The sequence below is a fragment of the Temnothorax nylanderi genome, unplaced genomic scaffold (assembly GCF_030848795.1).
Source record: "Temnothorax nylanderi isolate EJ_2023f unplaced genomic scaffold, tnyl_v1.0 TNYL_tig0308_pilon, whole genome shotgun sequence".
Classification (NCBI taxonomy): Eukaryota; Metazoa; Arthropoda; class Insecta; order Hymenoptera; family Formicidae; genus Temnothorax; species Temnothorax nylanderi.
Window position 1 is genome coordinate 110,179 of NW_027249370.1, and position 26,558 is coordinate 136,736.

Below are 26,558 nucleotides of genomic sequence, written 5' to 3' on the forward strand. Positions count from 1 at the left end.
AAAGGCTCACTATGAGCGAGAGCACGGAGTCCCCCGGGTGCAGGAGCCGGGTCGTGCCGCGGGCACTCAGTGCGCGAACGGTGGGCCGATAATATCATCGCGGGCGCGGGCTACACGTGCGTCATCCGCGACAACGTCATCGTCGCAGTCGTCCTCCGGAGGAGTACAGCGACGCCGCGCGTGCGACTCGCGACCACCCGGGGCAACCTCCACGGCCGCCGCACCACCAGCACCATCACCACCTGCAACAACATCATCCGCAGGCACACGTGAGTCCCCCACATACGCGGCCGTAACCGCCGCGGCAACCCCGGCGGCACGTCCATCTTCGTCGCCGGTGACAGTTGCCGCGGCCCAGGTTACACGCCGCAGTACGGCCGCGGCCAATGTTACCAGCCGCGGCATCGGGAGCGCCGCGCCACGTGCGACAACTGCCGCCAGCCTTAAGGCGCGTCCGCAACGGTCGGGTGGTTCGACCAATGGCAGTGGCCCGCCAATCACAAGCGAGGCGCGCGCAAATTTCCCCAGAATTCGGGCAATGTTCCCGAAGTCGGTTTCTGGGGAAACAGCGAGGAGGATGCCGACCTCCCGGACCTCGCCACCCACCACCACGACGGCGAGGTCCTCGACGACGGACACCAGGAGTCGGAGGTCGGCCAGCGCGCCTCCCGAGAAGATCGGCGTCTCCAGGCCGGCACGCGTGTCCCCCCGGACAACACCGGCCGCCATTACTACTCCACCATCCAGTTTTGGCGGCGGGGGGGACACTCAGCGGAGGAAAAAGACGCCCGAGAGGCCCGGGCCAATCACACCCGGGCCCACTACAAGATCGAGATCTCGGGCGTCCAGCGTGCCGGTCGAGAAGAGCGCAGAGCGGGCAGCCCTGATCAGTCCACCAGAGGTCAGGGCAGTCGCGGAGAGGGGCGGCGGGGTGGCGAGGACGTCACCCCCGCAACGCGGGACACCGCCCCTCGGAGGGGCCTCCGGCTCGCCACTCAACATCAGTGGCAGCCCGGTGGGGGCCCCCATTATGGCGAGTCCATCCGCCACTACCGCGACTTCACTGCCGGCCACCCTGACGACGTGCACGGTGACGACCACCATGTGTGGGTCCCCCGTCATGACGACGGGGGTCACCACGGGGAGACGGAGCACTCCGCTCCGCTCTCCCCCTCTCCCGACGATCCAGGAGGTGGCGTCGCCGTGCGAGGAGGAGCGGACGCGGCCTCAGACGACCCCACCACCACCCAGGGAGGAACAGCGGCAGGAGGGCGCGGCGCATAGAACATCACCACCCGAAGAGGAGGGGGACTCGCCGATTGGTGCGCCGTGGAGGATGGTGCGCCCGGGGAGAAATGCGAGGCGCCGGCTGAGCGATGGCTCTTCCGGGGGCGACAGCCCGCCCCAGATAACGCCGGCGAATGATTTTAACAATAATTCCAATATTAATAAAAATTTAGTTAGAGATTGTTCCGTGCGGCTAGAGCGCACTAACATTTGCAATATGAAAACTTCAAATACTCTAGATTTTTCCAATTTTTCAGATCTTACAATTTTGAGCGGAGTGGACCCTATGAGACGGGGAGACGAGTCCGGAGGAGCAACGGGAGGAAGGCGTACTGAAGATCAAGGTACGTCCGGACATCCGAGTGTTCCCGTAAGTGTCCAGGGCGTGATGGGTCGTCGGCCGCGGGCACACGTAGCCGGCGGCTCCGGCGCCAACGAGAAGACACCGCCGAGGGCCAACAACAGCCAACGCGGGCGCGGGGGGCATCGCCGACGTCCGCAGCGTGTGGAGGCTCCGCCTGTCCAGCCGTCCGGTGGCCAACCGGCCTCTGCGGCCGCTGCAAAGCGGTCCAAGGAGGAACGCGTGGCTGCCCGTGACGAGCTGGTTGGGCGGGCCGAAGCCGTTGCCTCGATTGCGGACTTGGAGGAGCTCGCGGCTTCGGTCGCGGCTTTCTTCGGGGAGGATGCAACGGGTGTGGCGCGCGGTGGTGCGCCCGGCGCTCGCGATCGCCCGCATCGGTCGCGTGAGGCGCGAGCCCGTCGGGGCGAGGGGGATCGCCCGGGGCGAGATGGCGTCGATAATAATAGAGGACCGGCACCGGCCGGTCCTCCTTCGCAGTCGGGAGAAGGGCGTGGTGGCTGGGTGCGCGAAGCGACCCGCATTCAGGCTCTGTACAGGGCGAACCGACGCAAGGCGGTCCGAGAGGTGCTGCAGGGGCCCGCTGATTTCTGCCAAGTGCCGAAGCAGCGGGTCCAGCAGTATTTCGAAGGACTGTATAGCGGAGGGGAAGATCTGGCCAGCCCTGATGTGGAAGTGGAGCAACCTGCCCCCTCGAGTCAGGCCGAGGATGCTGCATATCTCATGGATCCCTTCACGCCGCAGGAGGTGGATCGTCGGGTCCGGCGTATGACGAACTCTGCGCCGGGTCCCGACGGTATCACCTACCGTAACCTGCGTGGAGCGGATCCTGGTATGCGGCTCCTCACCGCATGTTACAATGCGTGCCTTAGACTCGAGGCAGTCCCCGCGTCCTGGAAGACCTCCAAAACCGTATTGGTTTATAAGAAAGGCGACCGGGATGATTTAAATAATTGGCGCCCTCTCGCGCTGGGAGACACGACCCCCAAGCTTTTCGCGGCGCTCATCGCCGATCGTATGACCGATTGGGCGATCAAGAACCGGAAACTAAATCCGGCGCAGAAGGGTTTCCTGCGGGACGAGGGGTGCTACGAGCACAACTTCGTCCTTCAGGAGATCCTGACGCACTGCCGGAGGACTCGGCGGCAGGTGGTCGTTGCGTGGTTGGATCTTGCCAATGCGTTTGGCTCGATCCCCCATTCGACGATTTGCCGCGCTTTCGTTGGCGCCGGGGTGCCGGGGGGCTACATCAATATATGGAAGTCCATGTATGATGGATGCTCCACGCGGGTGCAAACGGTCGACGGGCTCACTGCGCCCATCCCTGTTCGCTCGGGGGTTCGGCAGGGTTGTCCGTGGAGCCCGATTGGTTTCGACTTCGGTATCGACGTGGTGCTGCGTGCAGCCGCCGCTGTCGATGCGGGGTTGGAACTACTGGGCTCCCGCTTTAACATCTTTGCGTATGCGGACGACATTGCACTCGTTGCCGATACGCCCGAGGGAATGCGGCGGCTTCTCGCCGCCGTAGAGGCCGCAGCGCTGTCGGTGGGGTTGCGGTTCAACCCTGCTAAATGCGCCACTCTGCACATCGGTGCAGGAGCGGGCAGCAGGGTCCTACCCACAGCGTTCGAAATCCAGGGACAGCCTGTTCATCATCTGGCAGAGGGCGAGTCTTATCGTCACCTTGGCGTGCCGACTGGATTCTCGGTGGACGCTACACCATTTCAGACCATTGATGGTCTGCTCGGGGGTCTTCGGGCGGTAGATCGATCCCTGCTTACCCCGTGGCAGAGAGTCGAAGTCGTTGCAACACACTTGTTGCCGCGGATGGACTTTCTGCTTCGGGGGGCCGCAGTGGAGAAGCGTCCCCTTGTAGCTGCGGACAAAATGGTCCGGAGGGCCGCTAAAGCCTGGCTCAATCTCCCGCAGCGTGCAAGCGCGGAACCAGTCTACCTCCCTCCCAGCCGGGGGGGTTGTGGACTGCTTCCGCTCGCCGACCTCGCGGACGTCCTGTCCGTCGCGCACGCCTTCCGTATGCTTACGGTTGGCGACGGGGCGGTCAGGGGCCTCGCGTGGGCGTCGCTGCGGGGGGTTGTAGCTAGGCGTATCGGTCATCCTCCTAGCAACGAGGAGCTCGCGTCTTTTCTCTCGGGTTCGCTCGAGGGGAGGATGCGTGACGGCGGGGAGCGCTCCCTGTGGTCGAGGGCTCGGAATGCCGCGCGGAGACAATCCGAGCGATTGTCGCTTCGGTGGGAATGGTGTGCGGCCACCGAGGAGATGATGGTGGTATGCCGGGGTGCCAGAGGCGCGACGGTGAAAATACCACCAGGAGCTCGCTCCCAGGTGGTACATCGCTTGCGCTCAGCTGTAATAGAATATTACACAGACCGGCTTTTGAGCAAGCCTGATCAGGGGAAGGTGTTCGAGGTGTCGTTGCGGGCGAGGGCGAGCAATCACTTCGCCCGTAATGGCAGCTTCACCCGCTTCGCCGACTGGCGTTTTATCCATCGCGCCAAGTTGGATGTCCTCCCCCTTAACGGTGCACGCCGTTGGGGGGAGCCGGACAAGAGGTGTCGGCGTTGCGGTGGGGCAGCCGAGACCCTTCCCCACGTTCTAAATCATTGCGGCGTCCATTCTGCCGCCATACAGCTGAGGCACGACGCCGTCCTGCACCGTCTCTGGAAGGCTTGTCGGCTTCCAGGAGATAAACGGGTCAACCAGCGGGTCGAGGGCGTCGAGGGGGAACTTGAGGGGTTACGACCTGATCTCGTGATCAGGCACGAGCCCTCCAAGAGTGTCGTCATATGCGACGTGACGGTGCCCTTTGAGAACCGTTGGCAGGCGTTCAAGGACGCAAGGGAGAGAAAACTTGCCAAGTATTCTCCCCTTGCTGAGGCGCTCCAACGCAAGGGGTACCGTGTGGTCGTGACGGCCTTCGTCGTCGGCGCCCTTGGCTCGTGGGATCCGACCAATGAGGGGGTGCTGAGATTGCTGCGCGTGGGCAGCGCGTACGCAACTATGATGCGCCGTCTCATTGTCTCGGATACCATTCGCTGGTCAAGAGACATCTACGTGGAGCATGTGTCCGGCGTGCGCCAGTACGCCGCTCCTTCGCGTCCCTCCGCTGATGGGGTACCGGCCACTCCGCCTCGCGCGATTCGCCGGCGTTGGCCCACCAACGAATAGGAGCGGCACTACCTCTTTTTCTAGTCTCTTGTGAATTTTGTGTGTCGGGTATGAATGTCGCGTAACTTATTATTTTATGCATTGAGTGGCCATGTAGGTCACTCAATTTATTTATTGTAAACTGCTCGATGTCCTGCCCACAACATTTTATACTGTGTGTCTTTTTCTCTCTGTTTCTACTCTTTTTCTTATTTATTTAGTACTTTGTACTTTTTATCTTTCTTTTTCTTTCTTTGTATTTCTTCTTACTTCTATTTTTATTTCTTAATTTTCGTATCTATTTGTGTGGGCCTGTATGTTCCGAGTGTGAATGCCGCGTACCTTATATTGTATTTTACCCGAGTGTGAGTGTTCCGCGAGACAAGCGCTAGCGCATATTTTTTATCCTTCGAGATATGCCGCACGCGGGCCCCTGGGTCAGTTTTAACTTCTGACGTCCACTCTCCTGTGATAGGCCCAGGGGCCATCAAGCTGTGATATTTTTAATATATTTATATTTTTTGACCGCGACTGGGATTAGTCCCCCAGCGCGTTTTACGATGGCCCACTGGCGGGGGGGGCCTCTTGTCCCCCGCCCATGATATTAACTAAGACCGGCGTGCGGCCTAATTGCCGCGCCTTGTATATGTACCTGTACCCCGGGGGCTTCGCCCCCGGGGAATTCGTTTGTAAATAAACGGCAATTAATCTGTTCTTATCAGCTTAATATCTGATACAGTCCTCATAGAGGACTCAGAATATTAAACTGATTTTTGAGCCCAGGCGGGGTCCCGGGGCTTGCTCCGGCCCTGCCGCGGGTCGACCCGGTATTGCAGTACCGCCGGGACCGGCCCAATAATCTATTAAAGCTCAAAAATCTGTTTAATATTAAGAGTCTATTAGATAAAAGCTCGGAGAGCATTTGCCGGCACACGATTTTAGGTTAGAAAGATCGATTTTCGAGTGTGAGTGTTCGCGCGTGTGCCGGCCGGGAAGCGACGTCCGCGTGTTATTTTAAGTGTCTTTTTCGTGTTCCCCGGGAAATTTCCGATTAAAAACACATACTGCGAAGCTTTATTCCCGGGGAAATAAATTTTATAGTGCCGCGAACCGCGAAAGTGGAGTGCCGCGACTGCTCGCCCTGGGACCGCGCGCCCAAGTTCGCGCGGCGTCGCCCGGTGCGTACGGTGATCGCGGGTGCGACGGGTGTCTTTCGCGGTGTGTTTCTTGATTTCGGAGCGAGTGCCACGTTGTACTCGTGACGGAGTTAGGTTATACACTGCGAGCGGCCCTGTGGACGGGACACGCGGCCCGTTGCATCCGCGCTCTCCGGGCGCCTCCGGGCGCGCCGTGCACATAACTTTTAACTATTTATTTATTTATTTACTCATATCTATTTATTTCTGCCTATCTATTTATCTGTCTATTTATACTTATACATTTTAACATCTCGATATGGCAGAGGCGCGCGGTCATCAATCACATGAGCCGCTCGTGGTTACGCTCGCCTACCCGCTGCCGGAGAAAGTTCGCTGTCCCCGGTGCTGGGTGGGCGATAGTGGCCACGCGAGACCGCAGGGCGAGTATTGCGACTCGGCTCACCTCGCGAAACACCAAAAGAAAGTGCATCCGGGGGACTCCATAACCTACAAGTGCTCCATTTGTAATTATCTTGGCAAAACAACTGTGCCACTTCGAAACGTTAAGGCTCACTATGAGCGAGAGCACGGAGTCCCCCGGGTGCAGGAGCCGGGTCGTGCCGCGGGCACTCAGTGCGCGAACGGTGGGCCGTCATTATCATCGCGGGCGCGGGCAACACGTGCGTCATCCGCGACTACGTCATCGTCGCAGTCGTCCTCCGGAGGAGTACAGCGACGCCGCGCGTGCGACTCGCGACCACCCGGGGCAACCTCCACGGCCGCCGCACCACCAGCACCATCACCACCTGCAACAACATCATCGCCAGGCACACGTGAGTCCCCCACATTTGCGGCCGTAACCGCCGCGGCAGCCCCGGCGGCACGTCCATCTTCGTCGCCGGTGACAGTTGCCGCGGCCCAGGTTACACGCCGCAGTACGGCCGCGGCCAATGTCACCAGCCGCGGCATCGGGAGCGCCGCGCCACGTGCGACAACTGCCGCCAACCTAAAGGCGCGTCCGCAACGGTCGGGTGGTTCGACCAATGGCAGTGGCCCGCCAATCACAAGCGAGGCGCGCGCAAATTTCCCCAGAATTCGGGCAATGTTCCCGAAGTCGGTTTCTGGGGAAACAGCGAGGAGGATGCCGACCTCCCGGACCTCGCCACCCACCACCACGACGGCGAGGTCCTCGACGACGGACACCAGGAGTCGGAGGTCGGCCAGCGCGCCTCCCGAGAAGATCGGCGTCTCCAGGCCGGCACGCGTGTCCCCCCGGACAACACCGGCCGCCATTACTACTCCACCTTCTAGTTTTGGCGGCGGGGGGGACACTCAGCGGAGGAAAAAGACGCCCGAGAGGCCCGGGCCAATCACACCCGGGCCCACTACAAGATCGAGATCTCGGGCGTCCAGCGTGCCGGTCGAGAAGAGCGCGGAGCGGGCAGCCCTGATCAGTCCACCAGAGGTCAGGGCAGTCGCGGAGAGGGGCGGCGGGGTGGCGAGGACGTCACCCCCGCAACGCGGGACACCGCCCCTCGGAGGGGCCTCCGGCTCGCCACTCAACATCAGTGGCAGCCCGGTGGGGGCCCCCATTATGGCGAGTCCATCCGCCACTACCGCGACTTCACTGCCGGCCACCCTGACGACGTGCACGGTGACGACCACCATGTGTGGGTCCCCCGTCATGGCGACGGGGGTCACCACGGGGAGACGGAGCACACCGCTCCGCTCTCCCCCTCTCCCGACCATCCAGGAGGTGGCGTCACCGTGCGAGGAGGAACGGACGCGGCCCCAGACGACCCCACCACCACCCAGGGAGGAACAGCGGCAGGAGGGCGCGGCGCAAGGAACACCACCACCCGAAGAGGAGGGGGACTCGCCGATTGGTGCGCCGTGGAGGATGGTGCGCCCGGGGAGAAGTGCGAGGCGCCGGCTGAGCGATGGCTCTTCCGGGGGCGACAGCCCGCCCCAAATAACGCCGGCGAATAATTTTGACTTTAATAACAATAATCATATTTTAACAAAAAATTGTTCCGTGCGATTGGAACGCACTTTAGTTACAAATTTTTCCAATTTTTCCAATTTTTCAGATCTCTCAATTTTGAGCGGAGTGGACCCTATGAGGCGGAGAGACGAGTCCGGAGGAGCAGCGGGAGGAAGGCGTACTGAAGATCAAGGTACGTCCGGACATCCGAATGTTCCCGTAAGTGTCCGGGGCGTGATGGGTCGTCGGCCGCAGGCACACGTAGCCGGCGGCTCCGGCGCCAACGAGAAGACACCGCCGAGGGCCAACATCAGCCAACGCGGGCGCGGGGGGCATCGCCGACGTCCGCAGCGTGTGGAGGCTCCGCCTGTCCAGCCGTCCGGTGGCCAACCGGCCTCTGCGGCCGCTGCAAAGCGGTCCAAGGAGGAACGCGTGGCTGCCCGTGACGAGCTGGTTGGGCGGGCCGAAGCCGTTGCCTCGATTGCGGACTTGGAGGAGTTCGCGGCTTCGGTCGCGGCTTTCTTCGGGGAGGATGCAACGGGTGTGGCGCGCGGTGGTGCGCCCGGCGCTCGCGATCGCCCACATCGGTCGCGTGAGGCGCGAGCCCGTCGGGGCGAGGGGGATCGCCCGGGGCGAGATGGCGTCGATAATAATAGAGGACCGGCACCGGCCGGTCCTCCTTCGCAGTCGGGAGAAGGGCGTGGTGGCTGGGTGCGCGAAGCGACCCGCATTCAGGCTCTGTACAGGGCGAACCGACGCAAGGCGGTCCGAGAGGTGCTGCAGGGGCCCGCTGATTTCTGCCAAGTGCCGAAGCAGCGGGTTCAGCAGTATTTCGAAGGACTGTATAGCGGAGGGGAGGATCTGGCCAGCCCTGATGTGGAAGTGGAGCAACCTGCCCCCTCGAGTCAGGCCGAGGATGCTGCATATCTTATGGATCCCTTCACGCCGCAGGAGGTGGATCGTCGGGTCCGGCGTATGACGAACTCTGCGCCGGGTCCCGACGGTATCACTTACCGTAACCTGCGTGGAGCGGATCCTGGTATGCGGCTCCTCACCGCATGTTACAATGCGTGCCTTAGACTCGAGGCAGTCCCCGCGTCCTGGAAGACCTCCAAAACCGTATTGGTTTATAAGAAAGGCGACCGGGATGATCTGAATAATTGGCGCCCTCTCGCGCTGGGAGACACGACCCCCAAGCTTTTCGCGGCGCTCATCGCCGATCGTATGACCGATTGGGCGATCAAGAAAAAGAAACTAAATCCGGCGCAGAAGGGTTTCCTGCGGGACGAGGGGTGCTACGAGCACAACTTCGTCCTTCAGGAGATCCTGACGCACTGCCGGAGGACTCGGCGGCAGGTGGTCGTTGCGTGGTTGGATCTTGCCAATGCGTTTGGCTCGATCCCCCATTCGACGATTTGCCGCGCTTTCGTTGGCGCCGGGGTGCCGGGGGGCTACATCAATATATGGAAGTCCATGTATGATGGATGCTCCACGCGGGTGCAAACGGTCGACGGGCTCACTGCGCCCATCCCTGTTCGCTCGGGGGTTCGGCAGGGTTGTCCGTGGAGCCCGATTGGTTTCGACTTCGGTATCGACGTGGTGCTGCGTGCAGCCTGCCGCTGTCGATGCGGGGTTGGAACTACTGGGCTCCCGCTTTAACATCTTTGCGTATGCGGACGACATTGCACTCGTTGCCGATACGCCCGAGGGAATGCGGCGGCTTCTCGCCGCCGTAGAGGCCGCAGCGCTGTCGGTGGGGTTGCGGTTCAACCCTGCTAAATGCGCCACTCTGCACATCGGTGCAGGAGCGGGCAGCAGGGTCCTACCCACAGCGTTCGAAATCCAGGGACAGCCTGTTCATCATCTGGCAGAGGGCGAGTCTTATCGTCACCTTGGCGTGCCGACTGGATTCTCGGTGGACGCTACACCATTTCAGACCATTGACGGTTTGCTCGGGGGTCTTCGGGCGGTAGATCGATCCCTGCTTACCCCGTGGCAGAGAGTCGAAGTCGTTGCAACACACCTGTTGCCGCGGATGGACTTTCTGCTTCGGGGGGCCGCAGTGGAGAAGCGTCCCCTAGTAGCTGCGGACAAAATGGTCCGGAGGGCCGCTAAGGCCTGGCTCAATCTCCCGCAGCGTGCAAGCGCGGAACCAGTCTACCTCCCTCCCAGCCGGGGGGGTTGTGGACTGCTTCCGCTCGCCGACCTCGCGGACGTCCTGTCCGTCGCGCACGCCTTCCGTATGCTTACGGTTGGCGACGAGGCGGTCAGGGGCCTCGCGTGGGCGTCGCTGCGGGGGGTTGTAGCTAGGCGTATCGGTCATCCTCCCAGTAACGAGGAGCTCGCGTCCTTTCTCTCGGGTTCGCTCGAGGGGAGGATGCGAGACGGCGGGGAGCGCTCCCTGTGGTCGAGGGCTCGGAATGCCGCGCGGAGACAATCCGAGCGATTGTCGCTTCGGTGGGAATGGTGTGCGGCCACCGAGGAGATGATGGTGGTGTGCCGGGGTGCCAGAGGCGCGACGGTGAAAATGCCACCAGGAGCTCGCTCCCAGGTGGTACATCGCTTGCGCTCAGCTGTAGTAGAATACTATACAGACCGGCTCTTGAGCAAGCCTGATCAGGGGAAGGTGTTCGAGGTGTCGTTGCGGGCGAGGGCGAGCAATCACTTCGCCCGTAATGGCAGCTTCACCCGCTTCGCCGACTGGCGTTTTATCCATCGCGCCAAATTGGATGTCCTCCCCCTTAACGGTGCACGCCGTTGGGGGGAGCCGGACAAGAGGTGTCGGCGTTGCGGTGGGGCAGCCGAGACCCTTCCCCATGTTCTAAATCACTGCGGCGTACATTCTGCCGCCATACAGCTGAGGCACGACGCCGTCCTGCACCGTCTCTGGAAGGCCTGTCGGCTTCCAGGAGATAAACGGGTCAACCAGCGGGTCGAGGGCGTCGAGGGGGAACTTGAGGGGTTACGACCTGATCTCGTGATCAGGCACGAGCCCTCCAAGAGTGTCGTCATATGCGACGTGACGGTGCCCTTTGAGAACCGTTGGCAGGCGTTCAAGGACGCAAGGGAGAGAAAACTTGCCAAGTATTCTCCCCTTGCTGAGGCGCTCCAACGCAAGGGGTACCGTGTGGTCGTGACGGCCTTCGTCGTCGGCGCCCTTGGCTCGTGGGATCCGACCAATGAGGGGGTGCTGAGATTGCTGCGCGTGGGCAGCGCGTACGCAACTATGATGCGCCGTCTCATTGTCTCGGATACCATTCGCTGGTCAAGAGACATCTACGTGGAGCATGTGTCCGGCGTGCGCCAGTACGCCGCTCCTTCGCGTCCCTCCGCTGATGGGGTACCGGCCACTCCGCCTCGCGCGATTCGCCGGCGTTGGCCCACCAACGAATAGGAGCGGCACTAACTCTTTTTCTAGTCCTTTGTGAATTTTTGTGTGTCGAGTATGAATGTCGCGTAACTTATTATTTTATGCATTGAGTGGCCACGTAGGTCACTCAATTTATTTATTGTAAACTGCCCGATGTCTTGCCCACAACATTTTATACTGTGTGTCTTTTTTCCTTTTATTTCTACTCTATATTTCAGTACTTTGTACTTTTTTATCTTTTCTTTTTCTTTCTTATTCTTACTCCTATTTTTATTTTTTAAATTTTCGTATTTATTTGTGTGGGCCTGTATGTTCCGAGTGTGAATGCCGCGTTCCTTATATTGTATTTTACCCGAGTGTGAGTGTTTCGCGAGACAAGCGCTAGCGCATCTTTTATCCTTCGAGATATGCCGCACGCGGGCCCCTGGGTCAGTTTTAACTTCTGACGTCCACTTTCTGTGATAGGCCCAGGGGCCATTAAGCTGTGATATTTTTTATATATTTATATTTTTTGACGCGACTGGGTTTAGTCCCCCAGCGCGTTTTGCGATGGCCCACTGGCGGGGGGGGCCTCTTGTCCCCCGCCCATAATATTAATTAAGACCGGCGTGCGGCCTAATGCCGTACCTTTTATATGTACCTGTACCCCGGGGGCTTCGCCCCCGGGGAATTCGTTTGAAAATAAACGGCAATTAATCTGTTCTTATCAGCTTAATATCTGATACAGTCCTCATAGAGGACTCAGAATATTAAACTGATTTTTGAGCCCAGGCGGGGTCCCGGGGCTTGCTCCGGCCCTGCCGCGGGTCGACCCGGTATTGCAGTACCGCCGGGACCGGCCCAATAATCTATTAAAGCTCAAAAATCTGTTTAATATAAAGAGTCCATCAGATAAAAGCTCGGAGAGCATTTGCCGGCACACGATTTTAGGTTAGAAAGATCGATTTTCGAGTGTGAGTGTTCGCGCGTGTGCCGGCCGGGAAGCGACGTCCGCGTGTTATTTTAAGTGTTCTTTTCGTGTTCCCCGGGAAATTTCCGATTAAAAACACTTACTTTGAAGCCTTATTCCCGGGGAAATAAATTTTATAGTGCCGCGAACCGCGAAAGTGGAGTGCCGCGACTGCTCGCCCTGGGACCGCGCGCCCAAGTTCGCGCGGCGTTACCCGGTGCGTACGGTGATCGCGGGTGCGACGGGTGTCTTTCGCGGTGTGTTTCTTGATTTCGGAGCGAGTGCCACGTTGTACTCGTGACGGAGTTAGGTTATACACTGCGAGCGGCCCTGTGGACGGGACACGCGGCCCGTTGCATCCGCGCTCTCCGGGCGCCTCCGGGCGCGCCGTGCACATAACTTTTAACTATTTATTTATTTATTTACTCATATCTATTTATTTCTGCCTATCTATTTATCTGTCTATTTATACTTGTACATTTTAACATCTCGATATGGCAGAGGCGCGCGGTCATCAATCACATGAGCCGCTCGTGGTTACGCTCGCCTACCCGCTGCCGGTGAAAGTTCGCTGTCCCCGGTGCTGGGTGGGCGATAGTGGCCACGCGAGACCGCAGGGCGAGTATTGCGACTCGGCTCACCTCGCGAAACACCAAAAGAAAGTGCATCCGGGGGACTCCATAACCTACAAGTGCTCCATTTGTAATTACTTAGGCAAAACATCTGTGCCACTTCGAAATGTAAAGGCTCACTATGAGCGAGAGCACGGAGTCCCCCGGGTGCAGGAGCCGGGTCGTGCCGCGGGCACTCAGTGCGCGAACGGTGGGCCGTCATTATCATCGCGGGCGCGGGCAACGCGTGCGTCATCCGCGACTACGTGTCATCGTCGCAGTCGTCCTCCGGAGGAGTACAGCGACGCCGCGCGTGCGACTCGCGACCACCCGGGGCAACCTCCACGGCCGCCGCACCACCATCCGCAGCACCAGCACCATCACCACCTGCAACAACATCATCCGCAGGCACACGTGAGTCCCCCACATTTGCGGCCGTAACCGCCGCGGCAGCCCCGGCGGCACGTCCATCTTCGTCGCCGGTGACAGTTGCCGCGGCCCAGGTTACACGCCGCAGTACGGCCGCGGCCAATGTCACCAGCCGCGGCATCGGGAGCGCCGCGCCACGTGCGACAACTGCCGCCAGCCTTAAGGCGCGTCCGCAACGGTCGGGTGGTTCGACCAATGGCAGTGGCCCGCCAATCACAAGCGAGGCGCGCGCAAATTTCCCCAGAATTCGGGCAATGTTCCCGAAGTCGGTTTCTGGGGAAACAGCGAGGAGGATGCCGACCTCCCGGACCTCGCCACCCACCACCACGACGGCGAGGTCCTCGACGACGGACACCAGGAGTCGGAGGTCGGCCAGCGCGCCTCCCGAGAAGATCGGCGTCTCCAGGCCGGCACGCGTGTCCCCCCGGACAACACCGGCCGCCATTACTACTCCACCTTCCAGTTTTGGCGGCGGGGGGGACACTCAGCGGAGGAAAAAGACGCCCGAGAGGCCCGGGCCAATCACACCCGGGCCCACTACAAGATCGAGATCTCGGGCGTCCAGCGTGCCGGTCGAGAAGAGCGCGGAGCGGGCAGCCCTGATCAGTCCACCAGAGGTCAGGGCAGTCGCGGAGAGGGGCGGCGGGGTGGCGAGGACGTCACCCCCGCAACGCGGGACACCGCCCCTCGGAGGGGCCTCCGGCTCGCCACTCAACATCAGTGGCAGCCCGGTGGGGGCCCCCATTATGGCGAGTCCATCCGCCATTACCGCGACTTCACTGCCGGCCACCCTGACGACGTGCACGGTGACGACCACCATGTGTGGGTCCCCCGTCATGGCGACGGGGGTCACCACGGGGAGAAGGAGCACACCGCTCCGCTCTCCCCCTCTCCCGACGATCCAGGAGGTGGCGTCGCCGTGCGAGGAGGAGCGGACGCGGCCCCAGACGACCCCACCACCACCCAGGGAGGAACAGCGGCAGGAGGGCGCGGCGCAAACAACAACACCACCCGAAGAGGAGGGGGACTCGCCGATTGGTGCGCCGTGGAGGATGGTGCGCCCGGGGAGAAATGCGAGGCGCCGGCTGAGCGATGGCTCTTCTGGGGGCGACAGCCCGCCCCCAATAACGCCGGCGAATGATTTTAACAATAATTTCAATAATTTTAATAATTTAGTTAAAGATTGTTCCGTGCGACTGGAACGCACTAATATTGTCAATATGTCAAATTCTTCAATTACTAATAATTTTTCAAATTTTCCAGATTCTCAAAATTTTCCAAATATGAGCGGAGTGGACCCCATGAGGCGGGGAGACGAGGCCGGAGGAGCAACGGGAGGAAGGCGTGCTGAAGATCAAGGTACGTCCGGACACCCGAATGTTCCCGTAAGTGTCCAGGGCGTGATGGGTCGTCGGCCGCGGGCACGCGTAGCCGGCGGCTCCGGCGCCGGCGAGAAGACACCGCCGAGGGCCAACATCAGCCAACGCGGGCGCGGGGGGCATCGCCGACGTCCGCAGCGTGTGGAGGCTCCGCCTGTCCAGCCGTCCGGTGGCCAACCGGCCTCTGCGGCCGCTGCAAAGCGGTCCAAGGAGGAACGCGTGGCTGCCCGTGACGAGCTGGTTGGGCGGGCCGAAGCCGTTGCCTCGATTGCGGACTTGGAGGAGTTCGCGGCTTCGGTCGCGGCTTTCTTCGGGGAGGATGCAACGGGTGTGGCGCGCGGTGGTGCGCCCGGCGCTCGCGATCGCCCACATCGGTCGCGTGAGGCGCGAGCCCGTCGGGGCGAGGGGGATCGCCCGGGGCGAGATGGCGTCGATAATAATAGAGGACCGGCACCGGCCGGTCCTCCTTCGCAGTCGGGAGAAGGGCGTGGTGGCTGGGTGCGCGAAGCGACCCGCATTCAGGCTCTGTACAGGGCGAACCGACGCAAGGCGGTCCGAGAGGTGCTGCAGGGGCCCGCTGATTTCTGCCAAGTGCCGAAGCAGCGGGTTCAGCAGTATTTCGAAGGACTGTATAGCGGAGGGGAGGATCTGGCCAGCCCTGATGTGGAAGTGGAGCAACCTGCCCCCTCGAGTCAGGCCGAGGATGCTGCATATCTTATGGATCCCTTCACGCCGCAGGAGGTGGATCGTCGGGTCCGGCGTATGACGAACTCTGCGCCGGGTCCCGACGGTATCACTTACCGTAACCTGCGTGGAGCGGATCCTGGTATGCGGCTCCTCACCGCATGTTACAATGCGTGCCTCAGACTCGAGGCAGTCCCCGCGTCCTGGAAGACCTCCAAAACCGTATTGGTTTATAAGAAAGGCGACCGGGATGATTTAAACAATTGGCGCCCTCTCGCGCTGGGAGACACGACCCCCAAGCTTTTCGCGGCGCTCATCGCCGATCGTATGACCGATTGGGCGATCAAGTATCGCAAACTAAATCCGGCGCAGAAGGGTTTCCTGCGGGACGAGGGGTGCTACGAGCACAACTTCGTCCTTCAGGAGATCCTGACGCACTGCCGGAGGACTCGGCGGCAGGTGGTCGTTGCGTGGTTGGATCTTGCCAATGCGTTTGGCTCGATCCCCCATTCGACGATTTGCCGCGCTTTCGTTGGCGCCGGGGTGCCGGGGGGCTACATCAATATATGGAAGTCCATGTATGATGGATGCTCCACGCGGGTGCAAACGGTCGACGGGCTCACTGCGCCCATCCCTGTTCGCTCGGGGGTTCGGCAGGGTTGTCCGTGGAGCCCGATTGGTTTCGACTTCGGTATCGACGTGGTGCTGCGTGCAGCCTGCCGCTGTCGATGCGGGGTTGGAACTACTGGGCTCCCGCTTTAACATCTTTGCGTACGCGGACGACATTGCACTCGTTGCCGACACGCCCGAGGGAATGCGGCGGCTTCTCGCCGCCGTAGAGGCCGCAGCGCTGTCGGTGGGGTTGCGGTTCAACCCTGCTAAATGCGCCACTCTGCACATCGGTGCAGGAGCGGGCAGCAGGGTCCTACCCACAGCGTTCGAAATCCAGGGACAGCCTGTTCATCATCTGGCAGAGGGCGAGTCTTATCGTCACCTTGGTGTGCCGACTGGATTCTCGGTGGACGCTACACCATTTCAGACCATTGATGGTCTGCTCGGGGGTCTTCGGGCGGTAGATCGATCCCTGCTTACCCCGTGGCAGAGAGTCGAAGTCGTTGCAACACACCTGTTGCCGCGGATGGACTTTCTGCTTCGGGGGGCCGCAGTGGAGAAGCGTCCCCTAGTAGCTGCGGACAAAATGGTCCGGAGGGCCGCTAAAGCCTGGCTCAATCTCCCGCAGCGTGCAAGCGCGGAACCAGTCTACCTCCCTCCCAGCCGGGGGGGTTGTGGACTGCTTCCGCTCGCCGACCTCGCGGACGTCCTGTCCGTCGCGCACGCCTTCCGTATGCTTACGGTTGGCGACGAGGCGGTCAGGGGCCTCGCGTGGGCGTCGCTGCGGGGGGTTGTAGCTAGGCGTATCGGTCATCCTCCTAGCAACGAGGAGCTCGCGTCTTTTCTCTCGGGTTCGCTCGAGGGGAGGATGCGTGACGGCGGGGAGCGCTCCCTGTGGTCGAGGGCTCGGAATGCCGCGCGGAGACAATCCGAGCGATTGTCGCTTCGGTGGGAATGGTGTGCGGCCACCGAGGAAATGATGGTGGTATGCCGGGGTGCCAGAGGCGCGACGGTGAAAATACCACCAGGAGCTCGCTCCCAGGTGGTACATCGGTTGCGCTCAGCTGTAGTAGAATATTACACAGACCGGCTATTGAGTAAGCCTGATCAGGGGAAGGTGTTCGAGGTGTCGTTGCGGGCGAGGGCGAGCAATCACTTCGCCCGTAATGGCAGCTTCACCCGCTTCGCCGACTGGCGTTTTATCCATCGCGCCAAGTTGGATGTCCTCCCCCTTAACGGTGCACGCCGTTGGGGGGAGCCGGACAAGAGATGTCGGCGTTGCGGTGGGGCAGCCGAGACCCTTCCCCATGTTTTAAATCACTGCGGCGTACATTCTGCCGCCATACAGCTGAGGCACGACGCCGTCCTGCACCGTCTCTGGAAGGCTTGTCGGCTTCCAGGAGATAAACGGGTCAACCAGCGGGTCGAGGGCGTCGAGGGGGAACTTGAGGGGTTACGACCTGATCTCGTGATCAGGCACGAGCCCTCCAAGAGTGTCGTCATATGCGACGTGACGGTGCCCTTTGAGAACCGTTGGCAGGCGTTCAAGGACGCAAGGGAGAGAAAACTTGCCAAGTATTCTCCCCTTGCTGAGGCGCTCCAACGCAAGGGGTACCGTGTGGTCGTGACGGCCTTCGTCGTCGGCGCCCTTGGCTCGTGGGATCCGACCAATGAGGGGGTGCTGAGATTGCTGCGCGTGGGCAGCGCGTACGCAACTATGATGCGCCGTCTCATTGTCTCGGATACCATTCGCTGGTCAAGAGACATCTACGTGGAGCATGTGTCCGGCGTGCGCCAGTACGCCGCTCCTTCGCGTCCCTCCGCTGATGGGGTACCGGCCACTCCGCCTCGCGCGATTCGCCGGCGTTGGCCCACCAACGAATAGGAGCGGCACTACCTCTTTTTCTAGTCTTTTGTGAATTTTGTGTGTCGAGTATGAATGTCGCGTAACTTATTATTTTATGCATTGAGTGGCCACGTAGGTCACTCAATTTATTTATTGTAAACTGCTCGATGTCCTGCCCACAACATTTTATACTGTGTGTCTTTTTCTCTCTGTTTCTACTCTTTTTCTTATTTATTGTACTCTTTTTAACTTCTCTTTTTTCTTTCTTTATATTCTCTTATTTCTACTTCTATTTTTAATTTAATTTTCGTATTTATTTGTGTGGGCATGTATGTTTCGAGTGTGAATGCCGCGTACCCTATATTGTATTTTACCCGAGTGTGAGTGTTCCGCGAGACAAGCGTTTGCGCACCTTTTTATCCTTCGTGATATGCCGCACGCGGGCCCCTGGGTCAGTTTTAACTTCTGACGTCCACTCTTCTGTGATAGGCCCAGGGGCCATTAAGCTGTGATATTTTTAATATATTTATATTTTTTGACCGCGACTGGGATTAGTCCCCCAGCGCGTTTTACGATGGCCCACTGGCGGGGGGGGCCTCTTGTCCCCCGCCCATGATATTAACTAAGACCGGCGTGCGGCCTAATTGCCGCGCCTTGTATATGTACCTGTACCCCGGGGGCTTCGCCCCCGGGGAATTCGTTTGTAAATAAACGGCAATTTATCTGTTCTTATCAGCTTAATATCTGATACAGTCCTCATAGAGGACTCAGAATATTAAACTGATTTTTGAGCCCAGGCGGGGTCCCGGGGCTTGCTCCGGCCCTGCCGCGGGTCGACCCGGTATTGCAGTACCGCCGGGACCGGCCCAATAATCTATTAAAGCTCAAAAATCTGTTTAATATTCTAAGTTCATTCAGAAAAAGCTCGGAGAGCATTTGCTGGCACACGATTTTAGGTTAGAAAGATCGATTTTCGAGTGTGAGTGTTCGCGCGTGTGCCGGCCGGGAAGCGACGTCCGCGTGTTATTCTAAGTGTTGTTTTCGTGTTCCCCGGGAAATTTCCGATTAAAAACACTTACTTTGAAGCCTTATTCCCGGGGAAATAAATTTTATAGTGCCGCGAACCGCGAAAGTGGAGTGCCGCGACTGCTCGCCCTGGGACCGCGCGCCCAAGTTCGCGCGGCGTTACCCGGTGCGTACGGTGATCGCGGGTGCGACGGGTGTCTTTCGCGGTGTGTTTCTTGATTTCGGAGCGAGTGCCACGTTGTACTCGTGACGGAGTTAGGTTATACACTGCGAGCGGCCCTGTGGACGGGACACGCGGCCCGTTGCATCCGCGCTCTCCGGGCGCCTCCGGGCGCGCCGTGCACATAACTTTTAATTATTTATTTATATATTTATTCCTATTTATTTCTGCCAGTTTTATCTATTTATTTCACGTATATTTTAACATCTCGATATGGCAGAGGCGCGCGGTCGTCAATCACATGAGCCGCTCGTGGTTACGCTCGCCTACCCGCTGCCGGATAAAGTTCGCTGTCCCCGGTGCTGGGTGGGCGAGAGTGGCCACGCTAAACCGCAGGGCGAGTACTGCGACCCGGCTCATCTCGCGAAACATCAAAAGAAAGTGCATCCGGGGGACTCCATAACCTATAAGTGCTCGATTTGTAATTATCTTGGCAAGACAACGGTGCCACTTAGAAATGTGAAGGCTCACTATGAGCGAGAGCACGGAGTCCCCCGGGTGCAGGAGCCGGGTCGTGCCGCGGGCACTCAGTGCGCGAACGGTGGGCCGTCATTATCATCGCGGGCGCGGGCAACACGTGCGTCATCCGCGACAGTGTCATCGTCGCAGTCGTCCTCCGGAGGAGTACAGCGACGCCGCGCGTGCGACTCGCGACCACCCGGGGCAACCTCCACGGCCGCCGCACCACCATCCGCACCAGCACCATCACCACCTGCAACAACATCATCCGCAGGCACACGTGAGTCCCCCACATACGCGGCCGTAACCGCCGCGGCAACCCCGGCGGCACGTCCATCTTCGTCGCCGGTGACAGTTGCCGCGGCCCAGGTTACACGCCGCAGTACGGCCGCGGCCAATGTCACCAGCCGCGGCATCGGGAGCGCCGCGCCACGTGCGACAACTGCCGCCAGCCTTAAGGCGCGTCCGCAACGGTCGGGTGGTTCGACCAATGGCAGTGGCCCGCCAATCACAAGCGAGGCGCGCGCAAATTTCCCCAGAATTCGGGCAATGTTCCCGAAGTCGGTTTCTGGGGAAACAGCGAGGAGGATGCCGACCTCCCGGACCTCGCCACCCACCACCACGACGGCGAGGTCCTCGACGACGGACACCAGGAGTCGGAGGTCGGCCAGCGCGCCTCCCGAGAAGATCGGCGTCTCCAGGCCGGCACGCGTGTCCCCCCGGACAACACCGGCCGCCATTACTACTCCACCTTCCAGTTTTGGCGGCGGGGGGGACACTCAGCGGAGGAAAAAGACGCCCGAGAGGCCCGGGCCAATCACACCCGGGCCCACTACAAGATCGAGATCTCGGGCGTCCAGCGTGCCGGTCGAGAAGAGCGCAGAGCGGGCAGCCCTGATCAGTCCACCAGAGGTCAGGGCAGTCGCGGAGAGGGGCGGCGGGGTGGCGAGGACGTCACCCCCGCAACGCGGGACACCGCCCCTCGGAGGGGCCTCCGGCTCGCCACTCAACATCAGTGGCAGCCCGGTGGGGGCCCCCATTATGGCGAGTCCATCCGCCATGACCGCGACTTCACTGCCGGCCACCCTGACGACGTGCACGGTGACGACCACCATGTGTGGGTCCCCCGTCATGACGACGGGGGTCACCACGGGGAGACGGAGCACACCGCTCCGCTCTCCCCCTCTCCCGACCATCCAGGAGGTGGCGTCACCGTGCGAGGAGGAACGGACGCGGCCTCAGATGACCCCACCACCACCCAGGGAGGAACAGCGGCAGGAGGGCGCGGCGCAAGGAACACCACCACCCGAAGAGGAGGGGGACTCGCCGATTGGTGCGCCGTGGAGGATGGTGCGCCCGGGGAGAAGTGCGAGGCGCCGGCTGAGCGATGGCTCTTCTGGGGGCGACAGCCCGCCCCAAATAACGCCGGCGAATAATTTTGACTTTAATAACATCAATATTAAATATTTAACAAAAAATTGTTCCGTGCGATTGGAACGCACTCTTATATGTCAAATTATTATAAATTTTTCAAATTTGTCCAATTTTCCAGATTCTCAAAATATGAGCGGAGTGGACCCCATGAGGCGGGGAGACGAGTCCGGAGGAGCAACGGGAGGAAGGCGTACTGAAGATCGAGGTACGTCCGGACATCCGAATGTTCCCGTAAGTGTCCGGGGCGTGATGGGTCGTCGGCCGCAGGCACACGTAGCCGGCGGCTCCGGCGCCAACGAGAAGACACCGCCGAGGGCCAACATCAGCCAACGCGGGCGCGGGGGGCATCGCCGACGTCCGCAGCGTGTGGAGGCTCCGCCTGTCCAGCCGTCCGGTGGCCAACCGGCCTCTGCGGCCGCTGCAAAGCGGTCCAAGGAGGAACGCGTGGCTGCCCGTGACGAGCTGGTAGGGCGGGCCGAAGCCGTTGCCTCGATTGCGGACTTGGAGGAGTTCGCGGCTTCGGTCGCGGCTTTCTTCGGGGAGGATGCAACGGGTGTGGCGCGCGGTGGTGCGCCCGGCGCTCGCGATCGCCCACATCGGTCGCGTGAGGCGCGAGCCCGTCGGGGCGAGGGGGATCGCCCGGGGCGAGATGGCGTCGATAATAATAGAGGACCGGCACCGGCCGGTCCTCCTTCGCAGTCGGGAGAAGGGCGTGGTGGCTGGGTGCGCGAAGCGACCCGCATTCAGGCTCTGTACAGGGCGAACCGACGCAAGGCGGTCCGAGAGGTGCTGCAGGGGCCCGCTGATTTCTGCCAAGTGCCGAAGCAGCGGGTTCAGCAGTATTTCGAAGGACTGTATAGCGGAGGGGAGGATCTGGCCAGCCCTGATGTGGAAGTGGAGCAACCTGCCCCCTCGAGTCAGGCCGAGGATGCTGCATATCTCATGGATCCCTTCACGCCGCAGGAGGTGGATCGTCGGGTCCGGCGTATGACGAACTCTGCGCCGGGTCCCGACGGTATCACCTACCGTAACCTGCGTGGAGCGGATCCTGGTATGCGGCTCCTCACCGCATGTTACAATGCGTGCCTTAGACTCGAGGCAGTCCCCGCGTCCTGGAAGACCTCCAAAACCGTATTGGTTTATAAGAAAGGCGACCGGGATGATCTTAATAATTGGCGCCCTCTCGCGCTGGGAGACACGACCCCCAAGCTTTTCGCGGCGCTCATCGCCGATCGTATGACCGATTGGGCGATCAAGAAAAAGAAACTCAGTCCGGCGCAGAAGGGTTTCCTGCGGGACGAGGGGTGCTACGAGCACAACTTCGTCCTTCAGGAGATCCTGACGCACTGCCGGAGGACTCGGCGGCAGGTGGTCGTTGCGTGGTTGGATCTTGCCAATGCGTTTGGCTCGATCCCCCATTCGACGATTTGCCGCGCTTTCGTTGGCGCCGGGGTGCCGGGGGGCTACATCAATATATGGAAGTCCATGTATGATGGATGCTCCACGCGGGTGCAAACGGTCGACGGACTCACTGCGCCCATCCCTGTTCGCTCGGGGGTTCGGCAGGGTTGTCCGTGGAGCCCGATTGGTTTCGACTTCGGTATCGACGTGGTGCTGCGTGCAGCTGCCGCCGTCGATGCGGGGTTGGAACTGTTGGGCTCCCGCTTTAACATCTTTGCGTACGCGGACGACATTGCACTCGTTGCCGACACGCCCGAGGGAATGCGGCGGCTTCTTGCCGCCGTAGAGGCCGCAGCGCTGTCGGTGGGGTTGCGGTTCAACCCTGCTAAATGCGCCACTCTGCACATCGGTGCAGGAGCGGGCAGCAGGGTCCTACCCACAGCGTTCGAAATCCAGGGACAGCCTGTTCATCATCTGGCAGAGGGCGAGTCTTATCGTCACCTTGGCGTGCCGACTGGATTCTCGGTGGACGCTACACCATTTCAGACCATTGATGGTCTGCTCGGGGGTCTTCGGGCGGTAGATCGATCCCTGCTTACCCCGTGGCAGAGAGTCGAAGTCGTTGCAACACACTTGTTGCCGCGGATGGACTTTCTGCTTCGGGGGGCCGCAGTGGAGAAGCGTCCCCTAGTAGCTGCGGACAAAATGGTCCGGAGGGCCGCTAAAGCCTGGCTCAATCTCCCGCAGCGTGCAAGCGCGGAACCGGTCTACCTCCCTCCCAGCCGGGGGGGTTGTGGACTGCTTCCGCTCGCCGACCTCGCGGACGTCCTGTCCGTCGCGCACGCCTTCCGTATGCTTACGGTTGGCGACGGGGCGGTCAGGGGCCTCGCGTGGGCGTCGCTGCGGGGGGTTGTAGCTAGGCGTATCGGTCATCCTCCGAGTAACGAGGAGCTCGCATCTTTTCTCTCGGGTTCGCTCGAGGGGAGGATGCGAGACGGCGGGGAGCGCTCCCTGTGGTCGAGGGCTCGGAATGCCGCGCGGAGACAATCCGAGCGATTGTCGCTTCGGTGGGAATGGTGTGCGGCCACCGAGGAGATGATGGTGGTATGCCGGGGTGCCAGAGGCGCGACGGTGAAAATACCACCAGGAGCTCGCTCCCAGGTGGTACATCGGTTGCGCTCAGCTGTAGTAGAATATTACACAGACCGGCTATTGAGTAAGCCTGATCAGGGGAAGGTGTTCGAGGTGTCGTTGCGGGCGAGGGCGAGCAATCACTTCGCCCGTAATGGCAGCTTCACCCGCTTCGCCGACTGGCGTTTTATCCATCGCGCCAAGTTGGATGTCCTCCCCCTTAACGGTGCACGCCGCTGGGGGGAGCCGGACAAGAGGTGTCGGCGTTGCGGTGGGGCAGCCGAGACCCTTCCCCATGTTATAAATCATTGCGGCGTACATTCTGCCGCCATACAGCTGAGGCACGACGCCGTCCTGCACCGTCTCTGGAAGGCCTGTCGGCTTCCGGGAGATAAACGGGTCAACCAGCGGGTCGAGGGCGTCGAGGGGGAACTTGAGGGGTTACGACCTGATCTCGTGATCAGGCACGAGCCCTCCAAGAGTGTCGTCATATGCGACGTGACGGTGCCCTTTGAGAACCGTTGGCAGGCGTTCAAGGACGCAAGGGAGAGAAAACTTGCCAAGTATTCTCCCCTTGCTGAGGCGCTCCAACGCAAGGGGTACCGTGTGGTCGTGACGGCCTTCGTCGTCGGCGCCCTTGGCTCGTGGGATCCGACCAATGAGGGGGTGCTGAGATTGCTGCGCGTGGGCAGCGCGTACGCAACTATGATGCGCCGTCTCATTGTCTCGGATACCATTCGCTGGTCAAGAGACATCTACGTGGAGCATGTGTCCGGCGTGCGCCAGTACGCCGCTCCTTCGCGTCCCTCCGCTGATGGGGTACCGGCCACTCCGCCTCGCGCGATTCGCCGGCGTTGGCCCACCAACGAATAGGAGCGGCACTACCTCTTTTTCTAGTCTCTTGTGTATTTTTGTGTGCCGAGTATGAATGCCGCGTAACTTATTATTTTATGCATTGGGTGGCCACGTAGGTCACTCAATTTATTTATTGTAAACTGCTCGATGTCCTGCCCACGATATTTTATACTGTGTGTCTTTTTCTCCTTATTTCTACTCTATCTTTCATATTTATATTTCAGTACTTTGTACTTTTTTATCTTTCTTTCTCTTTCTTATTCTTCTTACTTCTATTTTTATTTTTTAATTTTCGTATCTATTTGTGTGGGCCTGTATGTTCCGAGTGTGAATGCCGCGTACCTTATATTGTATTTTACCCGAGTGTGAGTGTTCCGCGAGACAAGCGCTAGCGCATTTTTTATCCTTCGAGATATGCCGCACGCGGGCCCCTGGGTCAGTTTTAACTTCTGACGTCCACTCTCCTGTGATAGGCCCAGGGGCCATCAAGCTGTGATATTTTTAATATATTTATATTTTTTGACCGCGACTGGGATTAGTCCCCCAGCGCGTTTTACGATGGCCCACTGGCGGGGGGGGCCTCTTGTCCCCCGCCCATGATATTAACTAAGACCGGCGTGCGGCCTAATTGCCGCGCCTTGTATATGTACCTGTACCCCGGGGGCTTCGCCCCCGGGGAATTCGTTTGAAAATAAACGGCAATTAATCTGTTCTTATCAGCTTAATATCTGATACAGTCCTCATAGAGGACTCAGAATATTAAACTGATTTTTGAGCCCAGGCGGGGTCCCGGGGCTTGCTCCGGCCCTGCCGCGGGTCGACCCGGTATTGCAGTACCGCCGGGACCGGCCCAATAATCTATTAAAGCTCAAAAATCTGTTTAATATTAAGAGTCTATTAGATAAAAGCTCGGAGAGCATTTGCTGGCACACGATTTTAGGTTAGAAAGATCGATTTCCGAGTGTGAGTGTTCGCGCGTGTGCCGGCCGGGAAGCGACGTCCGCGTGTTATTTTAAGTGTTGTTTTCGTGTTCCCCGGGAAATTTCCGATTAAAAACACTTACTTTGAAGCCTTATTCCCGGGGAAATAAATTTTATAGTGCCGCGAACCGCGAAAGTGGAGTGCCGCGACTGCTCGCCCTGGGACCGCGCGCCCAAGTTCGCGCGGCGTTACCCGGTGCGTACGGTGATCGCGGGTGCGACGGGTGTCTTTCGCGGTGTGTTTCTTGATTTCGGAGCGAGTGCCACGTTGTACTCGTGACGGAGTTAGGTTATACACTGCGAGCGGCCCTGTGGACGGGACACGCGGCCCGTTGCATCCGCGCTCTCCGGGCGCCTCCGGGCGCGCCGTGCACATAACTTTTAATTATTTATTTATCTATTTATTCATATTTATTTCTGCCTATTTATCTATTTATTTCACGTATATTTTAACATCCTGATATGGCAGAGGCGCGCGGTCATCAATCACATGAGCCGCTCGTGGTTACGCTCGCCTACCCGCTGCCGGTGAAAGTTCGCTGTCCCCGGTGCTGGGTGGGCGATAGTGGCCACGCTAAACCGCAGGGCGAGTACTGCGACCCGGCTCACCTCGCGAAACACCAAAAGAAAGTGCATCCGGGGGACTCCATAACCTACAAGTGCTCCATTTGTAATTATCTTGGCAAGACAACGGTGCCACTTAGAAATGTGAAGGCTCATTATGAGCGAGAGCACGGAGTCCCCCGGGTGCAGGAGCCGGGTCGTGCCGCGGGCACTCAGTGCGCGAACGGTGGGCCGTTAATTTCGTCGCGGGCGCGGGCAACACGCGCGTCAGCCGCGACAGTGTCTTCGTCGCAGTCGTCCTCCGGAGGAGTACAGCGACGCCGCGCGTGCGACTCGCGACCACCCGGGGCAACCTCCACGGCCGCCGCACCACCATCCGCAGCACCAGCACCATCACCACCTGCAACAACATCATCCGCAGGCACACGTGAGTCCCCCACATACGCGGCCGTAACCGCCGCGGCAACCCCGGCGGCTCCTCCATCTTCGTCGCCGGTGACAGTTGCCGCGGCCCAGGTTACACGCCGCGGTACGGCCGCGGCCCATGTCACCAGCCGCGGCATCGGGAGCGCCGCGCCACGTGCGACAACTGCCGCCAGCCTTAAGGCGCGTCCGCAACGGTCGGGTGGTTCGACCAATGGCAGTGGCCCGCCAATCACAAGCGAGGCGCGCGCA

The 26,558-nt window shown here is 60.1% G+C and overlaps 2 protein-coding genes and 4 pseudogenes across 2 annotated transcripts; all 6 read left to right on the forward strand.

Annotated features, from left to right (window-relative positions):
- Positions 1 to 5,491: 5,491 nt before the first annotated feature.
- On the forward strand, positions 5,492 to 5,671 carry LOC139780985 (U2 spliceosomal RNA; annotated as a pseudogene).
- Positions 5,672 to 9,644: 3,973 nt separating this feature from the next.
- Positions 9,645 to 11,327, forward strand: LOC139780960 (uncharacterized protein T26G10.4-like). Its single transcript, XM_071719704.1, has one exon. It carries the CDS (start codon positions 9,645 to 9,647, stop codon positions 11,325 to 11,327), a length of 1,683 nt encoding a protein of 560 aa, XP_071575805.1.
- Positions 11,328 to 11,972: 645 nt separating this feature from the next.
- LOC139780980 (U2 spliceosomal RNA) lies at positions 11,973 to 12,152 on the forward strand (annotated as a pseudogene).
- A 4,017-nt stretch (positions 12,153 to 16,169) lies between these two features.
- On the forward strand, positions 16,170 to 17,852 carry LOC139780961 (uncharacterized protein T26G10.4-like). The gene has a single exon (XM_071719705.1). It carries the CDS (start codon positions 16,170 to 16,172, stop codon positions 17,850 to 17,852), a length of 1,683 nt encoding a protein of 560 aa, XP_071575806.1.
- Positions 17,853 to 18,508: 656 nt separating this feature from the next.
- LOC139780983 (U2 spliceosomal RNA) lies at positions 18,509 to 18,688 on the forward strand (annotated as a pseudogene).
- A 6,330-nt stretch (positions 18,689 to 25,018) lies between these two features.
- On the forward strand, positions 25,019 to 25,198 carry LOC139780981 (U2 spliceosomal RNA; annotated as a pseudogene).
- Positions 25,199 to 26,558: the final 1,360 nt, after the last annotated feature.

What these genes read in the sequence shown, in the direction of transcription:
- LOC139780960 (XM_071719704.1), top strand. Translation starts at nt 9,645, where the DNA reads ATGCGGCGGCTTCTCGCCGCCGTAGAGGCCGCAGCGCTGTCGGTGGGG.
- LOC139780961 (XM_071719705.1), top strand. Translation starts at nt 16,170, where the DNA reads ATGCGGCGGCTTCTCGCCGCCGTAGAGGCCGCAGCGCTGTCGGTGGGG.